General features: G+C 39.1%; 1 protein-coding gene across 2 annotated transcripts in view; it reads right to left on the bottom strand.

Moving 5' to 3' along the window:
* The window catches only part of LOC137098387 (low-density lipoprotein receptor-related protein 8-like), a 69149-nt gene extending 57451 nt beyond the window's left edge, over positions 1–11698 (bottom strand). For both annotated transcript variants that reach the window (XM_067474597.1, XM_067474598.1), the window contains exons 1-2: positions 11538–11698; positions 10814–10930 (exon numbers count right to left, since the gene is read on the bottom strand). In XM_067474597.1, the coding sequence (XP_067330698.1) occupies positions 10814–10930; positions 11538–11604 (184 nt within the window). In that variant the 5' untranslated portion in view covers positions 11605–11698. The remainder of the gene's footprint in view (positions 1–10813; positions 10931–11537) is intronic.
* Between the last annotated feature and the right edge of the window lie 1192 nt (positions 11699–12890).

Below are 12890 nucleotides of genomic sequence, written 5' to 3'. Positions count from 1 at the left end.
TTTTATTCTTTGCAGTGATTACAGTACTTGTTTCAGTTGATGTTAAGTAAATGTCCAGAGAGTCACAGTGAAGAGGAACAGACGTCATTATCTGCTGTCCACACACTGAGGGCATAAATTGGTCATAAAAGCAGTAATGTTAGTAAAAAAAGGCTTTTGGTAAACAACTAATATCTAGTCTGATTTTGAGCTTCTTCCAATGCAAACTGGTGAATCTGCTTGTTCAATAAACACAGGTACTGAATTTCACTTCTTTTCTTATTGACCTATTCAAGTCATGTAGTGAAAATTCCTGTATGTTATATGTATATTATGCTATGCAGTTTATATGGCAGAAAGAAAACCAAAAAAATCAATGTATTTTCCAATATCACTTAACTTAAGGAAATAAACTTTCTGTCAAAGACCTTCAGATTTAAAAGCCAGCGGGCATATTACTTCCACTTATTAAGTGTTGGAGAGAAAAAGCAATTCAGCGTTTCTAGAGTGCCCAAAGTGTAATAATCCTAGAAAATATAATTCGTCTGTACTCCTCTGATTTTTTTACATCGCTGAATGAACACAGACAGCATTGCAAGTCCTCCTGCAATGTACTGTACACACATAAAACATGTGCACTTGGCGTAACCAGCTATTTTTTAGGGCGGCATATTGTTTTGATTGCCTTTCAAATAGATAAAGCATGTTTGTTTGAATGGTAATAAAGGAAGTCTGCTTTGCCACCATTTTGACTGACTGTTAAATGTTCTTCAAACAGAACTGTAAGTAGAGCAGGAAAGCTGCACATATGGCAGGTGTTCCCAGCAGTCTGGCCATCTGATAGGATGAGCAGATGTTCTGCATTGAGTTGGATGCTCTGTTTGTCATGATTCAAACCAAATGGGTGCCACTGTTATGCAGTCTGGCTGGAGAAAGACACCTGTGTTGTTCACCATTACATCTTTGTAGATACATTGTGTTCAGTGCAGGCATGAGAACATACAGTATGCAAAAAAAAAAAACCACATCCTCAACTTTGATCTTCCTGAAGGAGAGTCTACAGTTGATTTTTAAGGGGCTTTTTCTTATTCACTAGACTTTATCTGATCTGCATCGCAAGAATTATGCTGCAAAAACCACCTCTCCAGAATCAATGACACTGCAGCAGTCTTTATCCCTGCTACCCCCCAGCCCTCTCCACAATAGCCTCACCTCCCTCCTGTTTTTCTCTTTTTATTTATATCACTCTCCTCACTTTCATCTATTCCAATCCAGTCCAATCCAACTTTAGGTAAAGGTAAAGGTATAAAGCCCGTTAAAAACAACACAGTTGTCCAAAGTGCTGTACACAAACAAGACAAATAAAACACATAAAAGAAGTAAATATAAGACATTTAAAAGAAAAGACACAAAACAAATATAAAAGGTAAAGGGAAAACAACAACATCTCAAATTGAGTTAAATGCCAAGGAGAAGTAATGTGTTTCAAGAGAAGATTTAAAAGCAGAAAGTGAGTTGGCCTGCCTTGGGCAACTTATTCCACAATTTTAGGGCAGCACCTCGAAGCTTCCTCTTTGTCTTAGAAACAATTAAAACTAAGTGATCTGCTGACCTAAGAGAGTGTGATGGAGCATACGGCAGGAGGAGCTGGGGTGAGACCATGAAAAAAGTTTTTTTAAATAACAGTATTTCACAAATCAATACAAAAATGTACCAGGAGAGAATAAAGTGATGCCAAGATCAGAATAGTGTGCTCTCGTTTTTTGGTACCAGTTAAAAGCCTTGCAGCAGCATTTTAAACTAGCTGTAGCCGAGCAAGTGACATCTGGCTAAGCCCAACATAAACGCAAACTATTGCAGCGCACTTTAATTAGTTTAAAATCTCAAAGTGATGCCAAGAAAGAAAAGTTTTGGCCAGTTGCCTCAAATGAAAAAAGCTGGACTTGACCACTGAACTGATCTGTGCATCAGTTTGAGATCTCTGCCCAGTCTCACACCTAGGTTTCTTGCTGTAGGTTTCAAAACTTGTCTTAAGAAGCCCAGGACCACCTGAACTTTGGAGGAATCACTGGGCCCAAACAGCATGACTTCAGTTTTTTATTGCCTTTATTTCTTTATGCTCTGTAGGAGTAGGCGTTTCCCTTTTTTATTGGGGCATAAATGTAACAGTCATCTGAATAAAAGTGAAAAAGAGATGCCCGGTTTTCAGAGAATTGGTCAATACTACGGGAAGGTCAATACAGAGAGAAGAGGCCCAAGAATGGACCGTGGAGGCCCGTGCAGTTCTCTATAAGATAAGCATTAAGATTTAGATATAAGCTTTCTGAAATTAAAACGGACATAACTTTACCCTTGGAAGGGTGAGGAAATCTGTTAAAAGCACCATTTGACACTTATTGACATTAAAATGATTGGGAAATCTATATTTATTTTTAATTTCATTTAAAACTCTTTAAGTTTTTTAATTTGAATACATTTGGCAAAGTGCTTTTTTACATCCATATTCATAACTCAATAATTACCAAACAAAGCATATTTTACCTAATGATATTTGCATCTCCTTTGGTTAAAAAAATAATTACTATGAACATTTCGCATAAATGTTTTAAAAATACAAATTTTAGATTAGTGAAAGTGTCTTGCTGGAAATAATACATTGATGTAAAACAGCCAGCAAACAGCCATTAAATTGTCTCTAAGTGTCTGGTGTCATATTCTTTCTATCAGAAAGTGTCACTTTTTTCTTTGTACAGAGCTACGCGAGGCAGAGTGTGAGGCATTACAGGTCAAGCATTTTAGCATCCTATTTAAAACCATTATGCCACTAATAGGAAGGCTATATTTCCAGGGACATAATTTGATCACCTCTGTCTAGATTCAAGGCTTATCACATTGAAAACACTACTGCTGGGTATATTAGTCTCAGCCTGATTCTTACTTGTTATCAATGGTCAGGTAAGGCAGTGTTTGACACCAACATTATATAACTTGTGTTCAGCTCATAGTTTCTACATCTAATTTACTATGACAATAACTAAAAGAAAGACAAAAGACAGCTAATGCTCAATGACAAGCTGAGCAAATAATAGCTAAATATACTTTTGAGACTTTTGAGCACTGTGAGCATGAATGGACACCAACAGGGTTCTCATACCAGATGTGACACATTGTTTTGGGGATGTGGTTTATTTGTGGCTTCCTTGAAATAACAGAGGTTGTGTCTAACAACTTTGTCAAGCTAAATAGGCAATGATATGATTTTTTTGGCAAACATGGGTTATATGGTCAACATGAATATGGATGTTTTTATTGCATTATTATCGTATTCTAGACGATCCATCCATCCATTAGTTATGAACCAATCCCAACTGACATTCAATAGTTGGGATACACACAGGTGAGGTCACATGTTAAAATAAATTGTTCATTCCACTGAATAAAACATTTTAATTATAGTAATTGAACACTTACGTCTAGATATTAAAACAACAATAGGTTTCAGTAACAATGATGTAAATCTAATGGTGCCCAACAAATTTGTTAATAAATCTGATTCTTTAAGTAGTTAATTAAAATGGAATCAACAAATTTGAATGTTTCTCTATTATTTAAGTCATTTTACAACACAAAATTACCAGAAATTCAATGGCAAGTCGGTCAGTTGTGTTTAAACATCTGGCAACTGGAAATGAAATATGTTTGTGATTAAGACTGTTATCTAGGAAAACTGAAATTTAAAAACTATGCTTTAGGCTAATTTTTCATATTTTTCTAACATGTAGAGACATGTAGACATCAGTTGATTACATTAAGTAATAATCAAACTGAAATAAATAAAGAAAAGTTACAGTAGTAAAGAGTAAAAAGAGTAAAATGTGATACATAATAGTATAGAATTATTAAATCTCCCATCCCTGTAGTGCTTTGAAGGAAATGCACTGGTCTCAGCTCATTTGTGGCTAGGTCTGCTGGGTTTAATGGGTGTGTTGATGTATAAGACATGTAGGCAGGTGGGATGATTTCAAGGCAGTGATGGCCTGCATGCAAAGCCTTAACAGTCTGATGGTGGCAAGGTAATGAGTCACTGTGTAGCTGGGCTAGAGGAGGCGACAGTTGCTACTTTTGTGAGTGGGGGTGACACTCACAATTCATCCAGCTACACTGAATCATCGGGAAAAAAAAGCAACTGAGGGCTTTGGCTGCTGTGTCACAGCCATTTGCTCATCATTCCAATTCACTACCACGCACACTGCTGACGCTCTCCGTTACCCTGGCTCGTCTTTAGAGTGGCTTAATATCCTCTGTAGTTCTTTGATGGGTGGGTGTACCCATCCACAAACACGTAAATCAAAATAAAGTGAGCCTCACAGCTAGACTAAGCCAATCCCTACAACCCCACTGCTGTCAGAAAAGATTCACAGGCCTGTTGAGTTACATGAAATGGCATTTTTCACAAAAATGAGTCACAAGTTGCAAAGGGCCACAGTTTGTGTAATGTGTGGCAACTTCCTCCCTTGTGGGGCTTTTTTTTTTTCCTGACAGTGATTCTCTATGAAAGGCACTGTCTGCCTGGATGCCCGTGCCCCTAAAGCCTGGGTTCACAGAGCAGCATGAGTCTTATTGATTTTCAAGCCAACCTGGGTTCATTTGGCTGCCACTGCTGAATCACTGGTACAAAAACTATCCTCATGTGTAGCAGCATCACTTTATTTGTCGCGTTTTCATGTGAGCTGAATGGTGTAATGTCAAATCCAGCTCATTTTTCAAAAAAAAACATAATTTCTGCAGCTGTATACACAGTTTGTATACACTCACTAGTTTTACAACTGTACAACAAATGCTGCTAGGATAATTTAAATTAAATAAATTGACATCTATAGTGTTTTCTCTCTTTGCCTTTTCTACAGTGTTTGTTATTTAAGGAATAAAATTTGTTCCAAAAAATAAATCTTTATTTAAAAAAGACAGTCACATAAGAATCACGTTTAATCCATTTAAACTGTTCAATTTATTAAAAAATGTTGAAACTTTTAATGAAAAAATACGCATTTTAAAACAAGCATCCAATTTTATAACTACACAGATGATTATTCTGTAAAAAAAAAACAACGTTGCACAGACTACACTTTATGCTGTTGTTTTAATACTGCGGCAGTGATTTAGCTGAACTTCAACAGCATTTTTCACGAGGCAAAACTCACTGCTAAGAATGTCCCCAGAGGAATTTCTGCTTTTTCTCCTTTGAATTGAACAGAGATTTCTGTGAGGTGTACTGTTTAAAACCATGCAAACAAATGTTTTTTTTGAGAAGTAAAAAAAAAATTTGGAGCGGGGAGTGGGGAATAACTGGTTAAGCAGATGAGGGGAAGAGGTTAAGGCTAAAGATGTTTTATACCCCTATTTAATCCTACCCCCCTTCTCTCGTTCATGTCTCTCTCTCTCTTTCTCAGCATCTCTGTGTAGCAACTCTCTAATCTGAGATAATAGCTCAATTGGAGCTGCAGACTTCTTAATGATCACTTTGGGCAAGCTGGCTTTGAGACACGCAACCACAGGGCAGTAGGCCAGCGAGGCCACTACCCAAGCAAATAAACACAATCACACACGCAACACATAAGGAGAGCAATAAAACTTGGCTGTATCAGAGCGACAGTGTCTTCCTACAGATGCTCACTGCCTTACTGTCAGATAACAAGTTGGTTTGAATCGGATTTTTATACTTTGTATCTGTTTAAAGTTAAACTGAAGTTAGAATTCATTTTTGCCGAATTAGTATTGGGGTACAACTAATAAGTCTTCCTTAATGATTTGATCTTATTATTACAGAAATGATTGTTCAGTAAAGTAATATAAAATGCTAAAATTGTAACTTCCATCAGTTAAATCTGAAAGACATTCACTGACAGAACTTTTGTTCTTCTTATAACCTTCAGTTATTCAGGAAAGATTCACTGAAAGGTTTCCTCTCTTTTTAAGGGACACACTGGTTATCATTAGATAGTCACACACACTCATACCTGCCAGTACAACCACAGCCTTACCTGTGGCCACTGACCGGCTTAGCTGGAGCTGTCAAGGTTAGCAACCTTGCTCAAGGGCACCACAGTGGTCTCAATGAGGGAGGCTTTATCCTGCTGGTCTAGAGGTTAAATCTGTGACCTTCTGGACATAACCCCGCTTCACTACCACCACAGTCCTGTTTTTATATAATTTGTATTGTCACTTGTCTATAACTTGAACTTAAAGTGTAAGAGCATACAGCTTAAGGAGTTTTCCAAATACAATATCAAGGTCACCGAAAACAATTTAAGTCATGTTGATATATTTTTTGGTAATTTAATAATGTAATCACTGTAACAGATCAGGACAGGGTTTTTGTTACACTTTTTATGTGCCTCCACATACCCCCTTCAATTCACAACTTATGAGCTTAATCGATGGTTCAACAGGTTCAGTTTTCGACCCCCAATTGTCATCTCCCCCCTTGCTTCCAGAAACACAGAAAACAACCCCCCCCCCCTACCCCTACAGTCTCAACGGCTCTCTTTGGACCCACTGCAGTTTGCTTATTGCCCCCAGCCTGGAGTGGATGATGCCATCATCTACCTGCTGCAGCGGGCTTTCTCTCACATGGACAAAGCAGGCAGAACTGTGAGGATAATGTTCTTTGATTTAAGTGCTTTTAATACAAACCATCCTGTCCTGCTGAGAGAGAAGCTGCTGAAGATGCAGATTGACTGCTCCATCACCTCATGGGTTTCTGACTACTTGACTGACAGACCATAATTTGTGGAGCTGCAGGGATGTGTGTCAGAGGTGGTCAGCAACATAGGAGCACCTCAGGGAACAGTCCTCTCTGCAGTGGTAGGGTGTAACAGTGGTGGTGAGGCTTAGTGCACAGCTTTATGGACTGGTCTGGAAACCATCACCTCATCAAAGAGATGGTTGTGGACTTCAGGAGGACTAGGAGCAGAGTCAAAACTATCTCCATTCTGGGTGAGGAGGGTTTTTTTTTTGCTGCTATCTGCTGGGGCAGCAGCATCAGAGCCAGTGACACTAACAAACTGAATTAACTGATTAGGAAAGCTGGCTCTGTCCTGGGGACCACTGTGGAAACTCTGGAGTTGGTAGTGGAGAGGAGTTTGCTGTGCAAACTGTTAAACATCATGGAGAACAGCTCACATCCTCTCCTCAAGCTGCTGTTCAATCAGCGGAGCAGCTTCAGGAAGAGGCTTCTTCTAATCCTCTGTGACCTCCTGTACTGTACAAACAGTACAGGAGGTCATTTCTGCCAACAGCCATTAGTCTGTACAATGACTCAATGACTGTGTGGTGTCAGGAGACAGACCTTCAGCAATTCATCACAACATAACTACAATAACTGTAACATACAGCCACTGTTTCTGCATATGCACAGGAGTAAAAACGGTAAACAGCTTGAACTGAGACATTTCAATGGACAATAAAGGAACATATCTCTGGCTTTTAGGACTGTTCACCTCGCTTTTTATAGCTTCATTGATATCTTATTACTTTGTGTGTATAATATGTTGTTAGAATCAATTAGTCACTCTGGTGGGTTGTGTGTCAGACTGGATAAAGCATTATAAGTATTAATCAGTGGCATAGGGGCACTTTACGCAATTCTAAAACTTTGCTCACAATGTGCCAGCTGGAATACAAGCTGCAACAGAGGAGACTGCATCCACCGAAATAAATAAAGACTGACTACAGGATGGAGAGAAGAGCACCGGTTTCTCTCTAAAGGAGCTTTGCGTATTTATTAGGTAAAAAAACTCACAAATGAACTCAGAGTTAGTTGCTGACTATGCACCACAGAGGAACACAAAAGCACACTTTGAGTTCTACATGGCGACGTGAAATGCCACCCTGCAGGTATAGATGTTAAATTCATGAACACAAATGAATCAGGTCATTATCACATCCAAGGATGAGAAGAAAGTCAAGCGAACATGCTGGACTTTAATGACAATGTAGAAAGATGGAAACTAGAAAATAGGATGTTATGATCAGAAAGAAGTTTAAAGGGCGGCTACATGTCAGAGTGGGTATAAATCTTTTTGTTCCCTCAACCTTTTGCCAACTCCAGACGAGGGGAGAGGCAGGGTGGCTTTGCATGTCATTTCCCTAGAAAACATATGCAACCAATAAACAAAATAAAATCATTTTATTATAGGTCATTTGGATTCCATGCAAATCTCTGTCAGAAAAAGTGGGAGTGGAGACGTCACTGAAATGCATTCAGTTGTGTTTATATATATATATTATGTATGCATTTATGGTTTTGTGTGTCCGAAACATACTTGTGTCCACGCATACTTATGAGTGCATAAGTGCATCTATGAATTTATGGGTGCACCGTGACCGGTCAGTGGGGAATAGTTTCAATGATGGGGGATGGAGAGATGAGAGTGCAGTCTGGCGGTGGGGGATGGGGGTTAACAGAAACAGGGGGGGAAGATGGAGGAGGATCATGAATGGTGCATAAAGGGTATGATATTGGTATGAGCAAAAGGCGAGTGCCCTTGAAAGACTTTTAAAGTCCTGTGAGTATCAACTTCAAGCAGCACACAGGTTAGAAAAAGGTGACATGTCACAAATTAAGGGCTGCAGCACACTCTTCTTCTCAGGATATTTTATAATCATAGTCTGTTGCACACATTCAGCCGGGGATTTTTCAACTTGGCAATGTGCTGTAAAATAAGGTATTGTGAATGCAGGGAGAATAAAAAGTGAGCCCATCCATTCAGCCATTCAGAAGCTTAATTTAAAAAAATGCAACCACTTCAACGTCAACAAGAAACTAACAGTGTCACTTCTATACTGGATTTGTTAGGACTATGGGCTAAAATCTCACCACTCTCCCCCTTGTGCAGCATATGTTGTACAGGTTTCCACTCCACCGCACTACGCCGACTGCCTTTTAGCATCCTCAGAAGCAGAAAAAGATAAAGCTTTCCAGACACAAGCTCTGAGAATGACTTTAATAGTCATTTAAATGTTGCCAGAGCTGCACTGTGTGAATGTTTTCTCATATTCAAACATGATAAAAGTTAAAAAAGCTAATATCCTTTGACAGTCCAACACTATGAGGATGCTAGCACGGAGACCGATCTGACTCTGTGCCGACGAATCAGCCTCATCTGCCTGCCCACGCAGACACAGCAACCCACACAAGAGGAATGGGCGCAGAGTAAAGGCTACTATCTAATATAAAGGCAAGTAATTCTGCACTGTTATAATCATCAAATGGTGGGTTGACAGTAGTCTAAGCTTAAAAGCCTTTCAGGAGGAGAGTTTTCACTCAAACCCTAAATGTGTCAGAAGCTCTGCCTGATGGAAAACACACAGCAGGCAATAAAACCTTGCTGACTATTTCCTATTTCATTCATAAAAGCAATACGAAGGAATTAATCCTGACACAGTAATGATTTCCTCCAAACATCAGGTGTGTGTTTGTGTGTGTGTATGTGTGTGAGCGCGTGCGTGAAGCAGTGACACATGAATGTTTTAGGAACAAAGATGCTCCGAATGACCTGCTTTTTTGGTATGCTCGAGGACACATTCTGCTGTTCTTCGAACAGTGCAAGAATGACAAAACCTCCAGACTAATGCATAAAGGAGCCATGACGTGGCTGTGGACAACAGGTTTCAGTAAGTCAGAATTTGTGAAACAAAAAAAAAAAGCCCAAGTATGAAGAAAACTACAGAGATAATGTATATATGCATGTGTGCAGGAGGTGCAGGAATACCTCTAGAGCCACAATTAACCCAGACACAAAAGAACATAGCGGCACAGCAAACACGCACAGCTTGGCTACAGCTTTGGCACAACTTCACTGGTTTCAGCACAAGCATTCTTCCAAAATATAGGCCACCGACTCACACTCAGAAAGGAAGCTGCAATTCTATTATTTTCAAACAGAGCAACACATCCTCGATACCTGTCAGAGCCTTGCATGGCAGACAGATGCGCCATGCAATCTGTGTCTTTATTTATTTGAAGATGATTGAAAAATGATCTCCTGACCAATCAACCCTCATTTTAGGGAAACATCCTTGTTGAGCTTTCTATATATAGGAACAGAAGAGATGAAATCACCTGCTCAGCTCTGAGGCTGAGGGGCGTGCACACACACACACACCCACCCATTTCTAATCCCCACTCAAAACATGTTTTAATTTGTGCTTCTGTGTAAACTCTGTAGGTTTTTATGCTTCTCTAGAAATCAGGCAGTGTCACGCACAATGAAACAAAATAGATAAAAATAAAACGCTAATAGAGTAGCAAATTTGCTATAGAAACTACATGAAATTATGAGTGAACAAAGACCTGGGAGAGATACAGATGCATTTTCTGGCCCATAACTGTTAACATTAGAGAAAATGCAGCTCATTAAAACAGAGAGGCTTCAAAATACATTCCAGTCATGAACCAACCATTAAGTCAAACTCTAATAGATAGTTGATCGGAGCAATTCCAGATATTTCTGCAGATTAGATTAATTACATAACTCTAATTAGTTTTTTTTTTTTTTTTTTACTTTTAGACCATTTTTAATAGGTAAAAAAGTGTATACGGTTATAACATCATAACTGAATGACTTTAGTGTTCATCCTCTTGTGTGTGGGAAGGAAACAAGGGAGGATTTGGACTGATCTAATTATTAAAAAATTTGTATGTTGTTGTTCTAGTTTGATTATGCTGTAAGACTTAACTCAATTCGTATTTACTGACATTTGCATAACACTTTAATCATGCAAGTCTCGCTCACTTGCTTGTCTTGGTGTCTCTACTGATTTGAACACTTACGGCAGTTTTCTTCATCACTGTTGTCTGAGCAGTCGTCATCGTCGTCGCACCTCCAGATGGTCGGTATACACCTTTTGTTTTTGCACTGAAACTGTCCATCCTCACACTCATCCGTTGCTGGAAGAAAGAAAGAAAAAAAAAACAAGAAGGATAAAACAGCTTCCAGGTGAATCAGCACCAAGTAGTAACCGCTTGTAGTTCAAACTGTCATTTGCAAATGAATGCCTAATTGATATTCAGCGTTCATTCAGGTCAATTGGCTGAGGGGCTGGGGGCGTCGCGTTCTGTGTTTTTCTTTCAGTTATTAATCTGGTGTTTGTAGGGAAAGGAACAGCGGCAGTTGAGGCCCTGTGTCTGCCGGACGCAATTCTCCACAACATGAAGACAAAGATTTGTCTGGGCTACTACAGCTACTACCTCTGATGCAGTATGGATGCTTGCAGCCGGGAAACACATGCCAGACGCACAGAGGCTGTTTTAACCCACAGTGGATCTCAATCAGGGACCAAGCTGACACACCTTTAAAATCGAACAAGTCGTCATTTTAAATATCACAGATGGAGAAAAGTATTTTTTCCTCTTATGTGGGGAGCGCCTTATATATCTCACCTCACCTCTCTCTCTTTCTCCCACTCACTCACACACTCACACACACACTCCACCACCACCATCACCGTTTATGTTTAATTATTGGCACACACAGGAGGTGAAAAGCAGCACTGACCTTCGGATAAATGAAGCCTCAGGACAAACAAATGAAAAAGTAGCAATGTCCTTATATCCTTCCACATTTCTGGAGGAGCAGATGGAGCTCATTCACATCCACAAAACAAAGCCCGATAGCCGCTCTGCTTGTAACGCTGCGACGCCGCTGCTGCTCCGCTGTGAAACTCCCCCTCTCTCCGCCTCATTGGCTGAGCTGGGCGTGACGTAACGTAAAGGCGGGGACAGGAGTAGAATATAATAGAAGAGATTAGAGTAGAATGTATTAGTCTGTAGCGTTTAAATCACAATGTGTTCAGATTAAGTTGGTAAAATCAAAATATTTATTCTTCATACTGGATACAGAGGGTGACTAATCAATATCTCCTCAAAGTCCATTTAGTAGCTGTTCTAGAGTTTTTGATCAATAGATTAACATAAATAAATATAAATATATGATAAATATTTTGTCCATCAAAAGTAAACTTTCAGTAGGTTTAGACTGAATAAATATCTTCACAAGGTCTATCAAGAAGCTGTTCTGGATGTTACAATCAGTACAATAACCCTGAATGATATTTTTGTTTCCAAGGTCAGAAGTAAAAGTTAAATCTCTAAAACTGAATAGAAGTGAAATAAAACACTACAATAAAACATTTCTTTGCTTCTACCTGAAAAACTCCTCCAGATGACATCACCCAGAGGAGTATTTCATCATTATTAGTTCAGATGATGCCATCTGGAAAAGCCCTGGAAAAGCAGGTTGACCATGACCACTGCATTGAATGAGTAACAATATAACATTGAGATGCAAAATTATAAAATAAAATAAATGACAATGATCCAAAATGTACTAATCTAGCAGCAACAAGCCTCACTTAGAGTGTGTAAGAAGTAAATATGTCTAAATTGCTGGCAGTGCTGTTCAAGTCTGGGTCACAGGAGGCTTCAGCAGCACCTCTCCACATTTACATGTTTTTTCGATCAATACGTTTTCCTTTATCTACTTAAACTATCTGAAAAAATATTACATACTGTATATTTAAGTAGTTAATGAGATGAGAGAAGGAATATCACAATTGCAGGGTAGCTGAATTAAAAGTACTAAATTACATTAAATAAAGTGTCATTTTTAAACATATATCCATAGACACAAACAGGCCACCGGGTAGATCAAGTTAAGTTTGGTCTCAATGATAAAGGGAATTACATGATGTCTCAAAGAAGCGTCCCACTGGACGCAACAAAACTAACAGTAAAGAGAGGAAGCCACCAATTAACAACAGCTCACTTCTCCCAGTATTTAGAGAAGGTCTAATAGGCCTATTCACAGCAATCTCTGTGATGCTAGTGTTTCTATGAGAACTGGTGTTTC

The sequence above is a fragment of the Channa argus genome, chromosome 14, assembly GCF_033026475.1.
Source record: "Channa argus isolate prfri chromosome 14, Channa argus male v1.0, whole genome shotgun sequence".
Classification (NCBI taxonomy): Eukaryota; Metazoa; Chordata; class Actinopteri; order Anabantiformes; family Channidae; genus Channa; species Channa argus.
This window is presented reverse-complemented; position numbering and strand designations above follow the sequence as displayed.